This window comes from Temnothorax nylanderi, unplaced genomic scaffold, assembly GCF_030848795.1.
Source record: "Temnothorax nylanderi isolate EJ_2023f unplaced genomic scaffold, tnyl_v1.0 TNYL_tig0142_pilon, whole genome shotgun sequence".
NCBI classification, from domain to species: Eukaryota; Metazoa; Arthropoda; class Insecta; order Hymenoptera; family Formicidae; genus Temnothorax; species Temnothorax nylanderi.
Window position 1 is genome coordinate 194,399 of NW_027249204.1, and position 15,204 is coordinate 209,602.

Here is a 15,204-nt window from a genome sequence, read left to right on the forward strand (position 1 = left end):
CCGACTTTGAACGTACGCTGCTCCGAAATCGGCGGACTCATTCAACAGTCGCGGCATCGCGACTGCCGAGGCCGAGCCGCGTGTCGCACCGGCACCGCCGTGATTCGGCCGGATTCGGAGGCTTCCGGACTCCCGAGAGTCCCGAGTCCGAGTCCCGGCCAGTCCCGGCCATGGTCCCGGGTCCCGGCTCGACTCGCCGCGCGGCGCGCGCGCAAGTAACGCGTTACTTTACTCGTAATACTCGTTGAACGTCGGTATGTATACGAGATACGAGTCGCGGTGAGTCGTTGTCGTTCGTGTAAGTAATTTCTTTCTCGTCAACGAAAAGAAATCCTCCGGTTATAGAGTGTGTGTGTTGCAAGCTGAATGTACGCCGAATATTCTGTTTCTTCTCGTGTCGACTACAACGAGTGGGATGTGGAATGGCCGAAATGAACGCCGACGGCCGAGTGCCGTGCTGGACGCCCGTACGTATCACCCTCCCGCTCCTCCCGGCTGTGATTTGACGTGTCTCCTGCAATATGTGCCGTGATCGGTAAGTGAATTGTGCATGATAGACAGATTCGAAGCGCGATACATCCGAGTTTTTAATAGAATCGTTGTCCCGCGTGTCGCAGTGAGACGATAACCTCGGAATTCGTGTCGTGTCTCTTGCCTCCGTTTCGATTTCTACTTCGAATGAGTGAATCGCGTGGAAAGACGCTTCGGTGAATAGCTCGAACCTCTCATTAAGCACGGGAATTAATAATCTATTGAGTAATTAAAGAGAATGATCGCGCGTTTGGCGTTCTCACTTTGCTTGTCGCGATCGCGAACGATCGCGAACGAGGGAGCGAGCTTGCTCCAAAATGCGTATGAACGTCGAGAGTGCAAATTAAGTTCAGCGTAATAAGGATAAGAGTTGTTAATTTTTGTCTGTTGCGATTGTTTTTTCGAGCCTTCAAATTTCAGGGTGGCGTTCTCTTTACCGAGATATTTTGACTGTGATCGATTGATTCGTTTTTGGCATAAATATTTGTCGTTTATTAAAATCTCTCTGTGTGTAATCTCACAGATCTTGGGTTTTGTAGTTTTTTAGCGTAAAATGGAAAGTAATCTATCTCTCGGCCATGCAAAGGTGATGTAAAGATATGGATGTTTTCGCTTTTCAGTTCGCTGCAAAACAAGCTATGGCGGAGAATGCGCACAAGCCTGAGAAGGCAGTACCCTGTTGTTCAGCAGTGGAACATCCTGAATTAATCTCATTGTCAGAAGAACGTCGTAATTTAATCTCAGTGGCCAATAAGGTTTTCGGAGAGGGCAAATGGAGTCATACTATTGTCAAACAAGCATCAGGTATATCTGCGTCATGCTGAATAAATTATCATAAATATGAATAGTCAGGTCTATAGAAATAAGAAATAAACTCGTGAATTTGTTGCAGATTTCGGCTATGTAGATTTCGACGAAGTAGATTCCGACGAAGTAGATTCCGATGATGAATATTTCGACGATGAGATAAATCCTCGAAATAAATACCGTACTATGAAATGCGTCAGTTTCATCAAGATTCAGCTTGAGAATGGAAACTTTCACGAGGATTTTGGTTATTATAACACAGAGGAATTAACAAAAGGCTTGTCGAAACACAACGCAAGAATTGTACGCGTCTGTTACTTGTAAACAATAAGCAGTGCATTTTATATTTTGGTTAAACAATTAAGAGATTTTTGTTTGCACAGGGTTCTGCTGTAAATGCTTTAAAAAGAGTTCTTCTGTCGTTTGGAGACAAAGTGGAAAGAGAGCTGCAACAGCTGCAAAGACAGATTAGTTCTGAACAAGGTAACTATGTACAAAGAGATGTGATACAGTTATTGGGTTTTAGTAAGCAGATTTTAGAAAAATTAAATGTTTCAGTCAACACGTTCGCTGCCGCAGAACCGATGGATTTAGCAATAAATTTTCATGATTTAATCTCAGTGGCCAATAAAGTTTTTGGAGAGGGCAAGTGGAATCATACTGTAGTCCGCCAAACCTTAGGTATATCTGTCATCAGCTGCATAAATTTTTATAAGTGTTAATAGTCAGGTGTATAAAAATAAGTTTGCAAATTTTTACAGATTTTGACGACGAATATTTCGACGACGAATATTTCGACAATGTAATTAACTGTGAGATAAATGCTCGAAATAAATACTGTGTTGGGTGCGTCAGTTACGTTAAAATCCAGCTGGAGAATGGAAACTTTCACGAGGATATTGGTTATATCAACGAAGACGAATTTACAGAAGGCTTGTCGATACAAAACGCCAGAATTGTATGTCAGTTACTTGGGAAGAATAAGCAGTGCATTTTATAGTTTGGCTGAATGATTAAGGGGGGAAACCACTGTGACGGCCGGAAAAACATGCTATTTTCATGAATTTTTTTCCGCGAGAAATAATAAATTTAATTAAATTGGTTTGTTATTTCTTTAAAGTACATATATTAAATATATTGTAAAAAAAAAATCATTGAAAAATATTAATATTTGCGCCTTCAGCGTGTGGTGCCGTGTACATCCGCAAAAAAAACTGGGGGCGGTCGCATATTTCGGTCAATTTTTATCTGAATGACTTGAAATTTTAACAGAGTGTTTATAATAAAATTATCTTCAGTTAAGCGTACGATTTTTTTGATTCAACAATTAGTTTTTGAATAACAATTTAAAAAGTGGCAAAATTTTTGTCTAACTCGAATTTTTTTTAGAACTGCGCCATTTTGTTAAAAATTAATATTTCAAAAAATCCGTATGCTTAACTGAAGACAATTTTGTTATAAACATTCTGTTCAAATTTCAAGTCATTCGGATAAAAATTGACCGAGATATGCGACCGCTCAGCTTTTTTTGCCGATATACACGGCACCACACGCTGAAGGCGCAAATATTAATATTTTTTAACGATTCTTTTTTTACAATATATTTAATATATGTAGGTACTTTAAAGAAATGACAAACCAATTTGATTAAATTTATTATTTCTCGCAAAAAAAATTCCGGCCGTCACAGTGGTTTCCTCCCCCCTTAAAACATTTTTATTTGCACAGGGCTCTGCTATAAATGCTTTATTTAGAGTGCTTCTGTCGTTTGGAGACAAAGTGGAAAGAGAGCTGAAACTACGAAGACAGATTGGTTCTGAACAAGGTAACTATAATACAAAGAGATGTGATACAGTTATTGGGTAAGCAGATTTTAGAAAAATTAAATGTGTGTGTGTGTGTTTTAGTCAACACGTTCACTGCCGCAGAACCGATGGATGTAGCAATGAATTTTCATGATTTAATCTCAATGGCCAATAAAGTTTTTGGAGAGGGCAAGTGGAATCATACTGTGGTTAGCCAAACCTTAGGTATATATCTGTCATTAGCTGAAGAAATTTTCATAAGTGTTCATAATAGTCAGGTCTATAAAAATGAGCTCGCGAGTTTGTTATAGATTTGATTGACACGGATGACATAAATTATGCTGCTATAGATGGTCGAGATAAATATCGTACTGGCTGCGTCAGTTTTGTTAAGGTCCAGCTTGAGAATGGAAACTTCCATGGGGATGTTGGTTATTTCAACGCAGAGGAACGTACAAGAGGCTTATCGATATATAACGCTAGAATTGTATGTGTGAGTCACTTAAAAAGAAAATAAGCAGTATGTTTTATATTTTGGTTGAACAATTAAGGCATTTTTGTTTGTGCAGTGTTCTGCTGTAAATGCCTTAAAAAGAGTTCTTCTGTCGTTTGGAGACAAAGTGGAAAGAGAGTTGCAACAGCTACAAAGACAGATTAGTTCTGATCAAGGTAATTATGTACAAAGAGAAGTGTTACAGTCATTGGATAAGCAGATTTCAAAAAAATCAAGTGCTTTAGTCAGCATGTTTGCTACCACAGAACCGATGGATTTGGCAGCGGATTTTCCTGATTTAATCTCTGTGGCTAATAAAGTTTTTGGAGAGGGCAAGTGGAATCATACTGTAGTCCGCCAAACCTTAGGTATATCTGTCATCAGCTGCATAAATTCTTATAAGTGTTAATAGTCAGGTGTATAAAAATAAGTTCGCAAATTTTTACAGATTTCAACGGTGTAGATTCCGACGACGAAGATTTCTACGATGTAAGTAACTGTGACATAGATGCTCGAATTAAATACTGTGTTGGCTGCGTCAGTTACGTTAAAATCCAGCTGGAGAATGGAAACTTTCACGAGGATATTGGTTATATCAACGAAGACGAATTTACAGAAGGCTTGTCGATACAAAACGCCAGAATTGTATGCGTCTGTTACTTGAAAACAATAAGCAGTGCATTTTATATTTTGGCTGAACGATTAAGACATTTTTGTTTGCGCAGGGTTCTGCTGTAAATGCTTTGAAAAGAGTTCTTCTGTCGTTTGGAGACAAAGTGAAAAGAGAGCTGCAACAGCTACGAGGAAAGATTAGTTCTGAACAAGGTAACTATATATAAAGAGATGTGGTACATTTATTGCATGGGTAAGCAGATTTCAGAAAAATCAAATGTTTCAGTCAACATGTTCGCTACCGCAGAATCGACGGATTTAGCAACGAATTTTCTACATTTAATCTCAGCGGCCAACACAGTTTTTGGAGAGGGCAAATGGAATCATACTGTAGTCAGCCAAACCTTAGGTACATCTGTTATTAGCTGAATAAATCCTCATAAGCGCGCATAGTTCAATCTAAAAATAAGCTCGCGAATTTGTTATAGATTTCGATGTTTTAAATTATGCTGCTATAAATCCTCGTGGTAAATATCGTGCTGGCTGTGTCAGTTCAGTTAAGGTCCAGCTTGAGAATGGAAACTTTCACGAGGATATTGGTTATTTCGACGCAGAGGAACCTACACAAGGCTTGTCGATATATAGCGCTAGAATTGTATGTGTCAGTCACTTAAAAAAAAATTAAGTAGTATGTTTTATATTTTGGTTGAACAATTAAGGCATTTTTGTTTGTGCAGGGTTCTGCTGTAAATGCCTTAAAAAGAGTTCTTCTGTCGTTTGGAGACAAAGTGGAAAGAGAGTTGCAACAGCTACGAAGACAGATTAGTTCTGATCAAGGTAACTATGTACAAAGAGATGTGTTACAGTCATTGGGTAAGCAGATTTTTAAAAAATTAAGTGCTTTAGTCAGCATGTTTGCTACCACAGAACCGATGGATTTAGCAGCGGATTTTCCTGATTTAATCTCTGCGGCCAATAAAGTTTTTGGAGAGGGCAAATGGAATCATACTGTGATCAGCCAAACCTTAGGTACATCTGTCATTAACTGAATAAATTCTCATAAGTGTGAATAGTCAGATCTATTAAACTAAGCTCTGCGAATTTGTTATAGATTTCGATTATGAAAATTGCGCTCCTGTAAATGCTCCACCTGTATATCATGCTGGCTGCGTCAGTTTTGTTAAGGTCCAGCTTGAGAATGGAAACTTTCACGAGGATGTTGGTTATTTCAACGCAGAGGAACCTACAAGAAACTTGTCGATATATAACGCCAGAATTGTATGCGCTACTTGAAAACAATAAGCAGTGTATTTTATATTTTGGTTGAACAATTCAGACATTTTTGTTTGCGCAGGGTTCTGCTGTAAATGCTTTAAGAAGAGTTCTCTTGTCGTTCGGAGAGAAAATTGAAAAAGAGCTGCAAAGACAGGTTATTCCTAAACAAGTTAGCGACATAAAAAGAAATGCGACACAGTCATTGGGTAAGTAGACTTCAGAAAAATTGAATTTTAAAAGACGCGGTTAGTGTCTCGCGCCAAGTGTAAACGCAGCAAGACACTGACTTTGTATTTATATGCGGGCCAAGGAGTTGAGATACCCTTAGATTATCGAATTTCAGTAACGGCTGAACCTATTAAGTTTCCGGCTCAGTTTTGATAGAGTGGATTTGAGTTACATAATAAAAGTGTTTTTATTTTTCGTCTACGTGTCCTATGGGCAGAGATATTACGATGCAAAGTCTAAAATGTATAAATTTTACATTAAGACACGTCGTCACCTAAGAAAATGTTTCTTTTATTTTTCCAATACAATGCGGCGCTCGCAAGCGCGTTTTCTCTCTAGCGGTATATTGAAAGAAATTGTTGACAATGGACAATATCACCAACGTCTCTATGTCAACGTCTCTATATGTTAACTGATGTTAAAGGCTGATGGCAGAGAACGTTTCCACCCTAGAGAAAAAATTATGTGATCGACTCCCTGATTTCTTTTTTTCCTTCACTATGTTCCCTATCACTTTTCTGTTTTCTGTACATCGCCCTTCGTAGAAAAAATATCTCGGTTAACATATTTCTGCCCTTCGTTCTTGGCTTTAGCTTTCCAATGGGAATGCTCTATTATATAAGGAGTGAAACGAGGGAACGTGTGCGAGAGAGCGAAAAACGATTTTAACATTTTAAAATTATGAAATGTTGAACAGCCTTTATTATTTACCTAAACATTTTTCTTATGGAAATTAATATCATTTATGTTGCAATGCATAATTATTTTATATGTTGATTGAATGTATTAAAACAATTTTGTACAACAGTTTTTTAATATATAATTGTTTTTCATACTGGCATGTGCACTCGGTGACTTTACATTTTCTTAAGAAGGTAATTTTTTAATAATTTTAGTTAACACGTTTGTTACCGCAGAACCGATGGATATAATAGCGGAACTTCCTGATTTAATCTCAGCAGCTAATAAGGTTTTTGGTGAGGGCAACTGGCGTCATACTGTTGTCAAACAATTAGGTATATCTGTCATTAGCTGAAAAAATTCTCATAAGTGTTAATATAGTCAGGTATATAAAAATAAGCTCGCGAATTTGTTATAGCTAAAAATTATGCTGCTCGAGGAGATGAACATCACGCTGATTGCGTCACTTACGTTAAGGTCCAGCTTAAGAATGAAAATTTTCACGTGAATGTTGGTTATTGCATCACAAAGGAACCTACACGAGGCTTGGCAGTACTTAATGCCAAAATTGTATGCGTCAATCACTTGAAAAAATAAACAGTGTATTTTATATTTTAATTAAACTATTGGGGCTTTTTGTTTGCGCAGGGTTCTGCTGTAAATGCCTTGAAAAGAGCTCTCATGTCCTTTGGAGAACAATTTGAAAGAGAGCTGCAACAGCTGCAGAGACAGATTAGTCCTGAACAAACTGACGACGTGCAAAGAGATGTGGCATAATTATTGGATAAGCAGATTTCAGAAAAATCCAATGTGTTTGAAGTAACACATTCGGTTCTACAATGTGGTTGGGAAATCAATGATAACGGACGTTTTAAAGTATTTGATGTGAGGCATGTTAACGAATATTTACCACTTCGATTTGTTTCTATCAATAAACTTGCTTTAAATAAAAATTCAGATCTGTTAATTACATATTTGTAGGAAATAGATACAGAAGTATGAGTCTGACCTAGCTGTGGACAATTTTCAAAAAATGCTTCCCTTAAAATATTTTATAATATTTAATTTTTCTCTTAATTGTTCAATTGTTCAATATTCTAGAAGAATCTGCCTTTTCTTTTAACGATTTTATATGATATGTGTTTACACTTTACAATATAAAGGAAGTGTGTTAAACATATTTTAAAGAAATTGATTTTAAAGAAAACTTACTGTAATTCTAAATAGTTTTAAGAACTTAAAGAAATTACAAATTTTTGAAGATTGAGTTTTTACAGTTTTATTATAAATGTTGTCTATCTTTAAATCGTTCTCAGCTTTTCCGTTATAATGAAACTTAATGCATAAGCAATATTTGATTATATATAGGTAACTCTCAAATAACACGATTAATTTGTTTCGTGTTGTTAAAAACTGTGCAGTTCAAGACGCCAGATTTGTATGAAATTGGGCATTTGGTTTTAAGGGATTATTTAAAAAAGACTTCAAAAAATATCCTAATGTTATTACATACCTATTTTTAGTTTTATAAAAAAGACGTTAATCGAAGAGATAATGTAAATAATTTTTTTTTACTCGGCTATTCGAGACTCGTGAAATTCAAGTATCGAAGTATGTTATTTGAAGGTCACCTGTATTTAGATCTTACTCTCGTATCCATCGCGAACAACCATACAATTGCTGAGACAAATCCATCGTCATCTGTAAGGGTTCAGAGTTCCAAGATTGTTGAGCCCTCGCCAAATAAAACAAATTTTACAAGTGAATAAGACCCGATCTACAATGGGTGTTGTAAGTCGTAAGTCGTAAGAATTGACCAATCACAGTCCATTATTCTCCTTGCGGTCGAAGAATAATGAACTGTGATTGGCCAATTCTTACGACTTACGACTTAAAACATCCATTGTAGATCGGGTCTAAAAGTCGAAACCAGGTAACATTGAAAATTTATTAGTCGTAAAGTTATTCCTGCGCAAGAATGTCTTATTTTTAAACACTGACGGTATTCATCCTCTGTAGCATTGTCTAGAAGGGAAATACTACGAATGAAGAGAAAGAAGAAACATGTGGAAAAACAGATGGAATTTAAAAGGCATATGATGGAAAAGGAGAGATTAATATCCAATGGTGATAATAAGCCTAATTCTAGATATTAAGATATTGAAAATAATAAGTGTGGTATATTGTGCCTAGAAGTATCGAAGAAATGTCATTATGCACAAAAGTTGTCTTTTAGTGGGTCGATTTCTTCGTCGATTTCCAAGTATACAGCTGGAAAATCAGCTGTTTTTCTTACAATAAAAGTAACGTTTTTTTTCTTCTTTTCCCCCCAATAAATTTCTTTTTTATTTACATATATTTGATTTTTTTTATTCTTTATTCTTTTGCCTAGTATCATTTATAAAATTTTGTGTAAAGACTTGGCTTTTATGTACTTGGCTTTTTTTACGTTTTAAATGTCTTTTTTTAGACAAATTCGTTTACTACGGAAAATTACAACGCAGTGGAGCTACAAAGAACGTACTTCATGATTCCATTTTGTATTACATTGGCGAAGCGTCACGCGTTTTTGACTCAAAAAATCATTTTGTGAAGAAACGTGGCAAAAATTTGAATAGACATTAATGATTGTACGATCTAGATATACGTTTGTCATAAACTAAATAGTCAGAAATAGGAATAAGAGCAAAATTAAATTGAGACAGTATACGAGCAGTGCGAAGTAAGACAAAATGCGTAAAAAAATAAGACGTACGATAATAAGAAATATTGCGAGAAATTATTGATTCAGCATCTTTATGTGTAGGATCTCAAATATAAATATTCACATTTTATACTTGTATAATAATAATAATAATAGTGCAGAAGTTTACGAATATAACCCCTGCAGTTAGTCAAATTTGAAAAAAAGCATTTTGTCTGCAACAAATTTTCTTGGCAGAAAAACGATAGATTTGATGTAAAATCCGTTAATTTAATTGATGTTTAACAAACGATAGCAGAAATGTAACATAACTTACTGCTCATAAAATGACTGTAAAATATTGCACCAAAAACCGCGCAAGATTTGCGGGCATGATCGAACAGCAAACAGCTAGACGGCAAGATTATGCACGGTGTAATACGATAGTAAATTGGTAGCAAATACTGAGCAAGACTTGCCATTACATAGCTCGATATCACATTCGACATACCTTTTTATTTATCTTTAAATATAATATACTTAAGGTAATACTTAAAGGTAACCAAAGGTATTTAAAAAGGCACATCGAATGACCGAGTTACGTAACGGCAAGTTTTGCTCGATATTTGCTGCCAATTTTCTTATATTACGCCGTGCATATTCTCGCTCGGTTTTTACCATCTATTTGCTGTTAGATTATGTTAACAAATTTTGCGCGGTTTTTGGCTCCAATTTTCTTTTATTTTGTAAGAACAGAAAGTTTTGCAAACGAAACTCAAGCCTAAGGAGGACATGAATGGCATCAGTTTTGATGCAAAATTCTGGTGAAATTAGTACACAATTTGCATAAAAGCGTATTGTTATTATTTTGGGTATATCTATCTTAAGGAATAAGAGATACTTATTTTTATACAATTTTTTATATTTGTAATCTAATATTCATTAAACTTATAATAGTGTCTTTTTCGCGAAGGTACAAACGAAAAAATAGGAAATTTTGTTCAAAATAAAGAATATAATACTAGAATAGTTTACTGAACGTTAAATTACGTGGATTTACTTCAAGAAGAATGTTGAGCGATTGTTTAATGAGAATAAAGCCAAAGAGCGATATGAAATGAAGATAAATATCGATATATTAATACATCGAGGTCGAGATCACGAAAGTATCTATATAGCGTCAATAAGTATCACTTCCATAGAATCAACATTGTCATAACGCGCATTCGTCGGGATACCTAGCGGGATGAAAGCATAACACACGTTTGACGTTGATAGATTCATAATCTCTCCTCCTCACATTTCGCCGTTTTTCGCGACACGTTGAACCCTTAAACGAACATCGAGCGCGACGTCGCGTCGAGTCGGAATCCATCGCCACACAGCGTCCATCGATCCGCGTAGTCGTCGATCGTACGCGCGTTTCCCTAAACGCGATAAAAGACTACCCGTGAGCTATTCTTACGTACGTACACAAGCCATCGATGTACCGTTTCTCGATTTTGAACGGTCACGTTCGGTTAACTACAAATTTTTTTAGCCGCATTGTCCTCTGTAAAGAGGCAGGAGCCAGTAACCAAAAAGGAAGGTTAAGGAACTAGAAATTTTAGATCGCGTAGATCGTGAAAATAGTCGGCCCGAGCTGGTGCGAAGAATTACAAGGTAAATATAGCGGTGCGGTATAATTCCTGGGAAGTTTAACGGGTGGTTCTGTTCGTCATATTTACGTTCGATCCCGACGACGATGGTTATCAATTGTTCCATGGATAAACACTAGGCAAATAAAAAAAAGAAGACATCTCGCTTGGTTTTCCAAATCTTAATAATTATCCCGAATCATACTGCCCGTAAAGAGTGTGTTCGCGGAGCGCGCTGTTAACGCTATTGCATATCGTTCTATTTATCTTTATTGCTCATTAGATGTAAAACAAAGACAGAATAACGCAATAGCACTAACAGCGGCGCTGCTCCACAAACGCATTCCAAAAGACGATCGTAAAATCGAGGAATTGTAGTTAATCTCGAACGTTCGTCACGTGAAAAGTAAAGTAGGGAACAGAAAGTTCTTCGTGATAGCGTCTTTTTTATGCGTATATGCAAAATTAATAATATATTCAGTTGCGAAGTATAAATTATTGCGATAAAGATGTAAGTTGGTAGATGTTTTTCTCGTTTTTTATTTACGTTTTAAAACATTGAAATATATCATTTCATGAAAACTTGTGAAATATTGAATGATCAGATAATTGAATTATGAGTCGCCTTAGTCTAGTGCAAAACTAAGAGGCCTATTCTGTAAACGTTAACATCATTAAGTACGTACTTTGTGCAAATATATAGAAAAGCACGTAAAACGATATCGTTAAACGTTTACAGAATATATAGCCTCTTAGTGCTGGTCTACAACCTTGCTTTAAAGGGTATTTAAGCTCTAAGCCGTAAGAAATTGATCAATCACAATCGAGTATTCTTCTCACATTCCATTTTGATTGCTCAATTTCTTACGGCTTAGAGCCTAAATATCCTTTAAAGGAAGGTTGTAGACCAGCACTTATATATCTTAAGTCCATTTTTACTAATATAGATGAATTTGAATCTGGATTTAACTTTCTTTTTATCTTTTTTTAATTTTAACCCTCATTCCTCCAACGTATTTTCTGGCACATCAGTCCTCCAGCCATGCACTTTCGAGTCCCACGCGTTTTTCAAAATGTTAATAGCTTTGAAAAATTCCCCAAAAATTATTATAATATCTTTGTACCTTCGACTAAAAATCAATGTAAAGAACATTTGGAAATCATTTATTTAAATATTTTTTTACAACAATTATATGTTGACAAACACACGTTACGATTCGTTTTATTTAAAAAATTATAACTCACGAACAAATTGACAAAGCTTAATGATCAAACACGCAAATTAAAGCTAAAAGTAGTGCGAATGAGAAAAAAAATATGAGATAATTATTAATTAAATAGGAATACTTAATTTCGTCGCCGCAAATTTGGTAATTTTTAAATGGTACAGAAGGACTTTAAGGACTTAAAGAATGCTAGAATAAGAATTTCTGAATAAGAAAAGACGAATTTGAAGTGTGACAGATATTTTTTATGTAAAAAATCAAATTTTTTTTATAATCGTAGCTCCTCACCACCTCTTCCACCTGCCTCTGAGCCATAATAGTCCTCTGTGGAATGTCAAATTTTTTTTAACGACAAAAATATTTTAAATACGCTTAAATTATACACAAAAATACATTTTTATCGAAAAAAATTTTCACTTACCTTTCACACAACACTGACGTAATCCTCCAACCATGCACTTTCGTGTCCCATCGAGATTTTGATTGTTCGCCGTTTCGAGAATAAATGAGCTGTGGCTCTGAAGTTTCTCTACCTGATTATCTGACGATCATTTGTTTTCCGGAACAAACGACTGTTATAAACTCGTGGGACACGAAAGGGCGGGTTGGAGGAATGAGGGTTAAGCATCGATATTGCATCAAATATATTTCTCATTACATTACAACTGTTACAAGCATCTAAAAAAAGGTGCAATGAACGCTATTGAATTTGATAATTATCCAAATAAATTCACGTAAAAGAATACAAAGGAATTGGTCGACCAAACTTTCTAATGTAAAAAATGCCACGTTGCCACGTTCGGTGAAATTATACAAGTTCAAATGTGTGTATGCGAATACAATTCCGTTTTTCGTTCAAAAGCAGACACGTAATTTACTCGTTCACGTAATTCGTTACGTTTACAAATGTTTCAAATTTATTTGTATGTGCTCCTAATCTAACATTATACCTCTATTAACTCCTAATCTAACTTTGTAGAAAATTAACATTAAATTGTATCGTTTGTAAAAATTTCGTCGCGATCGTTCTTGCAGCGTGGTGATCGCGCATACCATAAAAGACGATAAACCGTCGTCGTCAAGATACTTAAAAATTATAAAACATTCTCTGTTGCTTGTTCCCCAAATATTATTCGTTTTACTTACAAAATTTTCCATAAAGGCCTTATTGTCTCGTATTCAGATTTTTAAATTGATAGGAGATACATCTTTTATTTGAAATAACTCAGACAGCACGTACAAAAGCGGGACATAAGTCGTCTAAAAGATATCTTTTAGACAATTTTTTAGATGTCTTACGAAAAAATGGCTAAAAGACGTCTTATGTTCCGATTTTAGACATTGTGCTGTCTGGGAAGTGTGAAAGTGAAAGAAGAGAAAAAGTGAGAGAGGGAGAGAGAGCTATTAGATATTTAACATATAATATAAATAGGTATATAAAATAAGTTAATATTTATCGATACATGTAAGATATAATTATAAATATTAAACTGATCCTCAACCAATTACAATCGAGAATATTTATATCTTACATGTATCGATAAATATTAACTTATTTTATATATTAATATATTTATATTTTATATATATATATATATATATATATATATATATATACGTATATATATATATATATATATCTAATAGCCCTCTCTCTCTCTCACTTTTTCTCTTTTCGACAATGTAGCACGGACGCGCACCAAAATGATGTTTTATCGATAGTGTCGGAAAATGAACGTGGCTACGCAGTATCAACTTCGAAAATGGATGTACTGGCGGTAGTGTACAGGGGCTTTCAACAGTCCCACGAAAAAGGCCGGGATGGCCTCTGACCTCTCTCAAGCTTCTCTCTGGTAAAGTGAACGTCTGCGTGTGTTGAAGCGATATTTGCTGTGAAAAAAGAATCTTGACTGTTGATGTGTGAAGTAAATGGCTTTTTAAGATTTAGTACTCTTATAGACCTTCCGTAACTTATATAGTACTTATCTTTTATGTATTTCCTTTTTCTAGCACCCGCCGGAGTAGCGATGACAATCAGTGACAATGCAGGCGATGCAACGACTGGTGAGTGAATTTATAATTATTACATGATTAATTATAAGCGTGTAGACGAAAGTTAATTATACGTATCAGTGGTGGATTTGCCACTTCGAAATCTCCAAATGTGATAGAAAATCTGATGTGGAATCCATTAGATATGGTATATTGCGATAGTGCGATGGTTCCGTCAAGTGAGAGCTTTGTGCGATCGTATTATTTTTGGATGATGGAATCTTTATAAACCGATTACGTATATGAATTAATCGAATTACGCGATAGTAACTAACAATATTCGCGATTATTTTCTGCCACAGTCGCGGTCACTGTACACCTATATTTATTTTTCTGATTAAAACCGTGACTGCAATTAATTATAATGCAGTGTATAATACAATATCTACGTTATGAAAATCACTTGTCTCGTCATATTCGGATCATGATTTTAGATTACTTGGAAGAAAATTGGCGTGTAGCATTGAGAGGGTAGAAAAAAATATTGGTGATTGTCGTATTGCTGCACCAGGAGATTTTCATACAATTAGGACCCATGCACAATGAGAGGAATAAGAAATAAGGAATTAAACATAGAGAGAATTCATAGTAGCATCTTATTTCAAGACACGGTTTTGAGCTCTTATTCATTTATGAACTCCCCAGTAGTATTCTCAGTTATTTGGGAGACTGAGAGAGTGCCCAGGTAGAACAGAAAGTCACAATAAAATCAAAATAATGTTAAAATGATGGCAAAATGACGATTTTTGTTTATACCAACATTTAGATGTCATTTTGACTTTATTGTGACTTTCTGTTCTACTCTCTCAGTCTCCAAAATAACTGAGAATACTATTGTAGCAATAACACTAACTTTAAAGAACGTATAGCAATGCAAGAAAATAATACATTTAAAATATTTAAAAATTTATGATGCATATAAGTTTTTATTTTCAATAACAACAATCTTATAATAAAATACGCTGACTTTGTTTATTGACATATATATAATAGAGAAATCGGTTTTTAACATGCGCATAGCATAAAGCTATATCCATAAACAAGCGATTTATAGTTTGATTTAAGTTACAAAAATACATTTATAATTATTTATTTGTATTATTTATATTCGGGGGAATTTTCAATGAGATAAAAGATTAATAGTTGCTGTGAAATTGTTAAGAAATAGCGGGGA

The 15,204-nt window shown here is 35.2% G+C and overlaps 1 protein-coding gene across 6 annotated transcripts; it reads left to right on the forward strand.

Moving 5' to 3' along the window:
• The first annotated feature begins 36 nt into the window (after positions 1-36).
• On the forward strand, positions 37-7,385 carry LOC139777244 (uncharacterized). Of its 6 annotated transcripts, none has more exons than XM_071714544.1 (22): positions 37-535; positions 1,152-1,335; positions 1,424-1,641; positions 1,722-1,821; positions 1,897-2,019; positions 2,100-2,296; positions 3,067-3,163; positions 3,246-3,368; positions 3,494-3,630; positions 3,713-3,812; positions 3,882-4,004; positions 4,085-4,281; positions 4,362-4,461; positions 4,535-4,657; positions 4,737-4,903; positions 4,986-5,085; positions 5,155-5,277; positions 5,360-5,526; positions 5,603-5,729; positions 6,648-6,767; positions 6,851-7,002; positions 7,081-7,385. In XM_071714544.1, the coding sequence occupies exons 2-22, from the start codon at positions 1,170-1,172 to the stop codon at positions 7,207-7,209; spliced, it is 2,889 nt and encodes a 962-aa protein (XP_071570645.1). In that variant the 5' UTR covers positions 37-535; positions 1,152-1,169; the 3' UTR covers positions 7,210-7,385. The 6 variants fall into 6 exon arrangements, with proteins under 6 accessions (XP_071570645.1, XP_071570639.1, XP_071570644.1 ...); XM_071714538.1 differs by having other exon boundaries at positions 41-535; positions 3,455-3,630; XM_071714543.1 differs by having other exon boundaries at positions 45-535; positions 3,455-3,630; positions 3,903-4,004.
• The last annotated feature ends 7,819 nt before the right edge of the window (positions 7,386-15,204 follow it).

What these genes read in the sequence shown, in the direction of transcription:
- LOC139777244 (XM_071714538.1), top strand. Translation starts at nt 1,170, where the DNA reads ATGGCGGAGAATGCGCACAAGCCTGAGAAGGCAGTACCCTGTTGTTCA. An exon ending in TATTGTCAAACAAGCATCAG is followed by an intron (nt 1,336 to 1,423) that starts GTATATCTGCGT and finishes AATTTGTTGCAG; the next exon opens with ATTTCGGCTATGTAGATTTC. An exon ending in ACAGATTGGTTCTGAACAAG is followed by an intron (nt 3,164 to 3,245) that starts GTAACTATAATA and finishes TGTGTGTTTTAG; the next exon opens with TCAACACGTTCACTGCCGCA.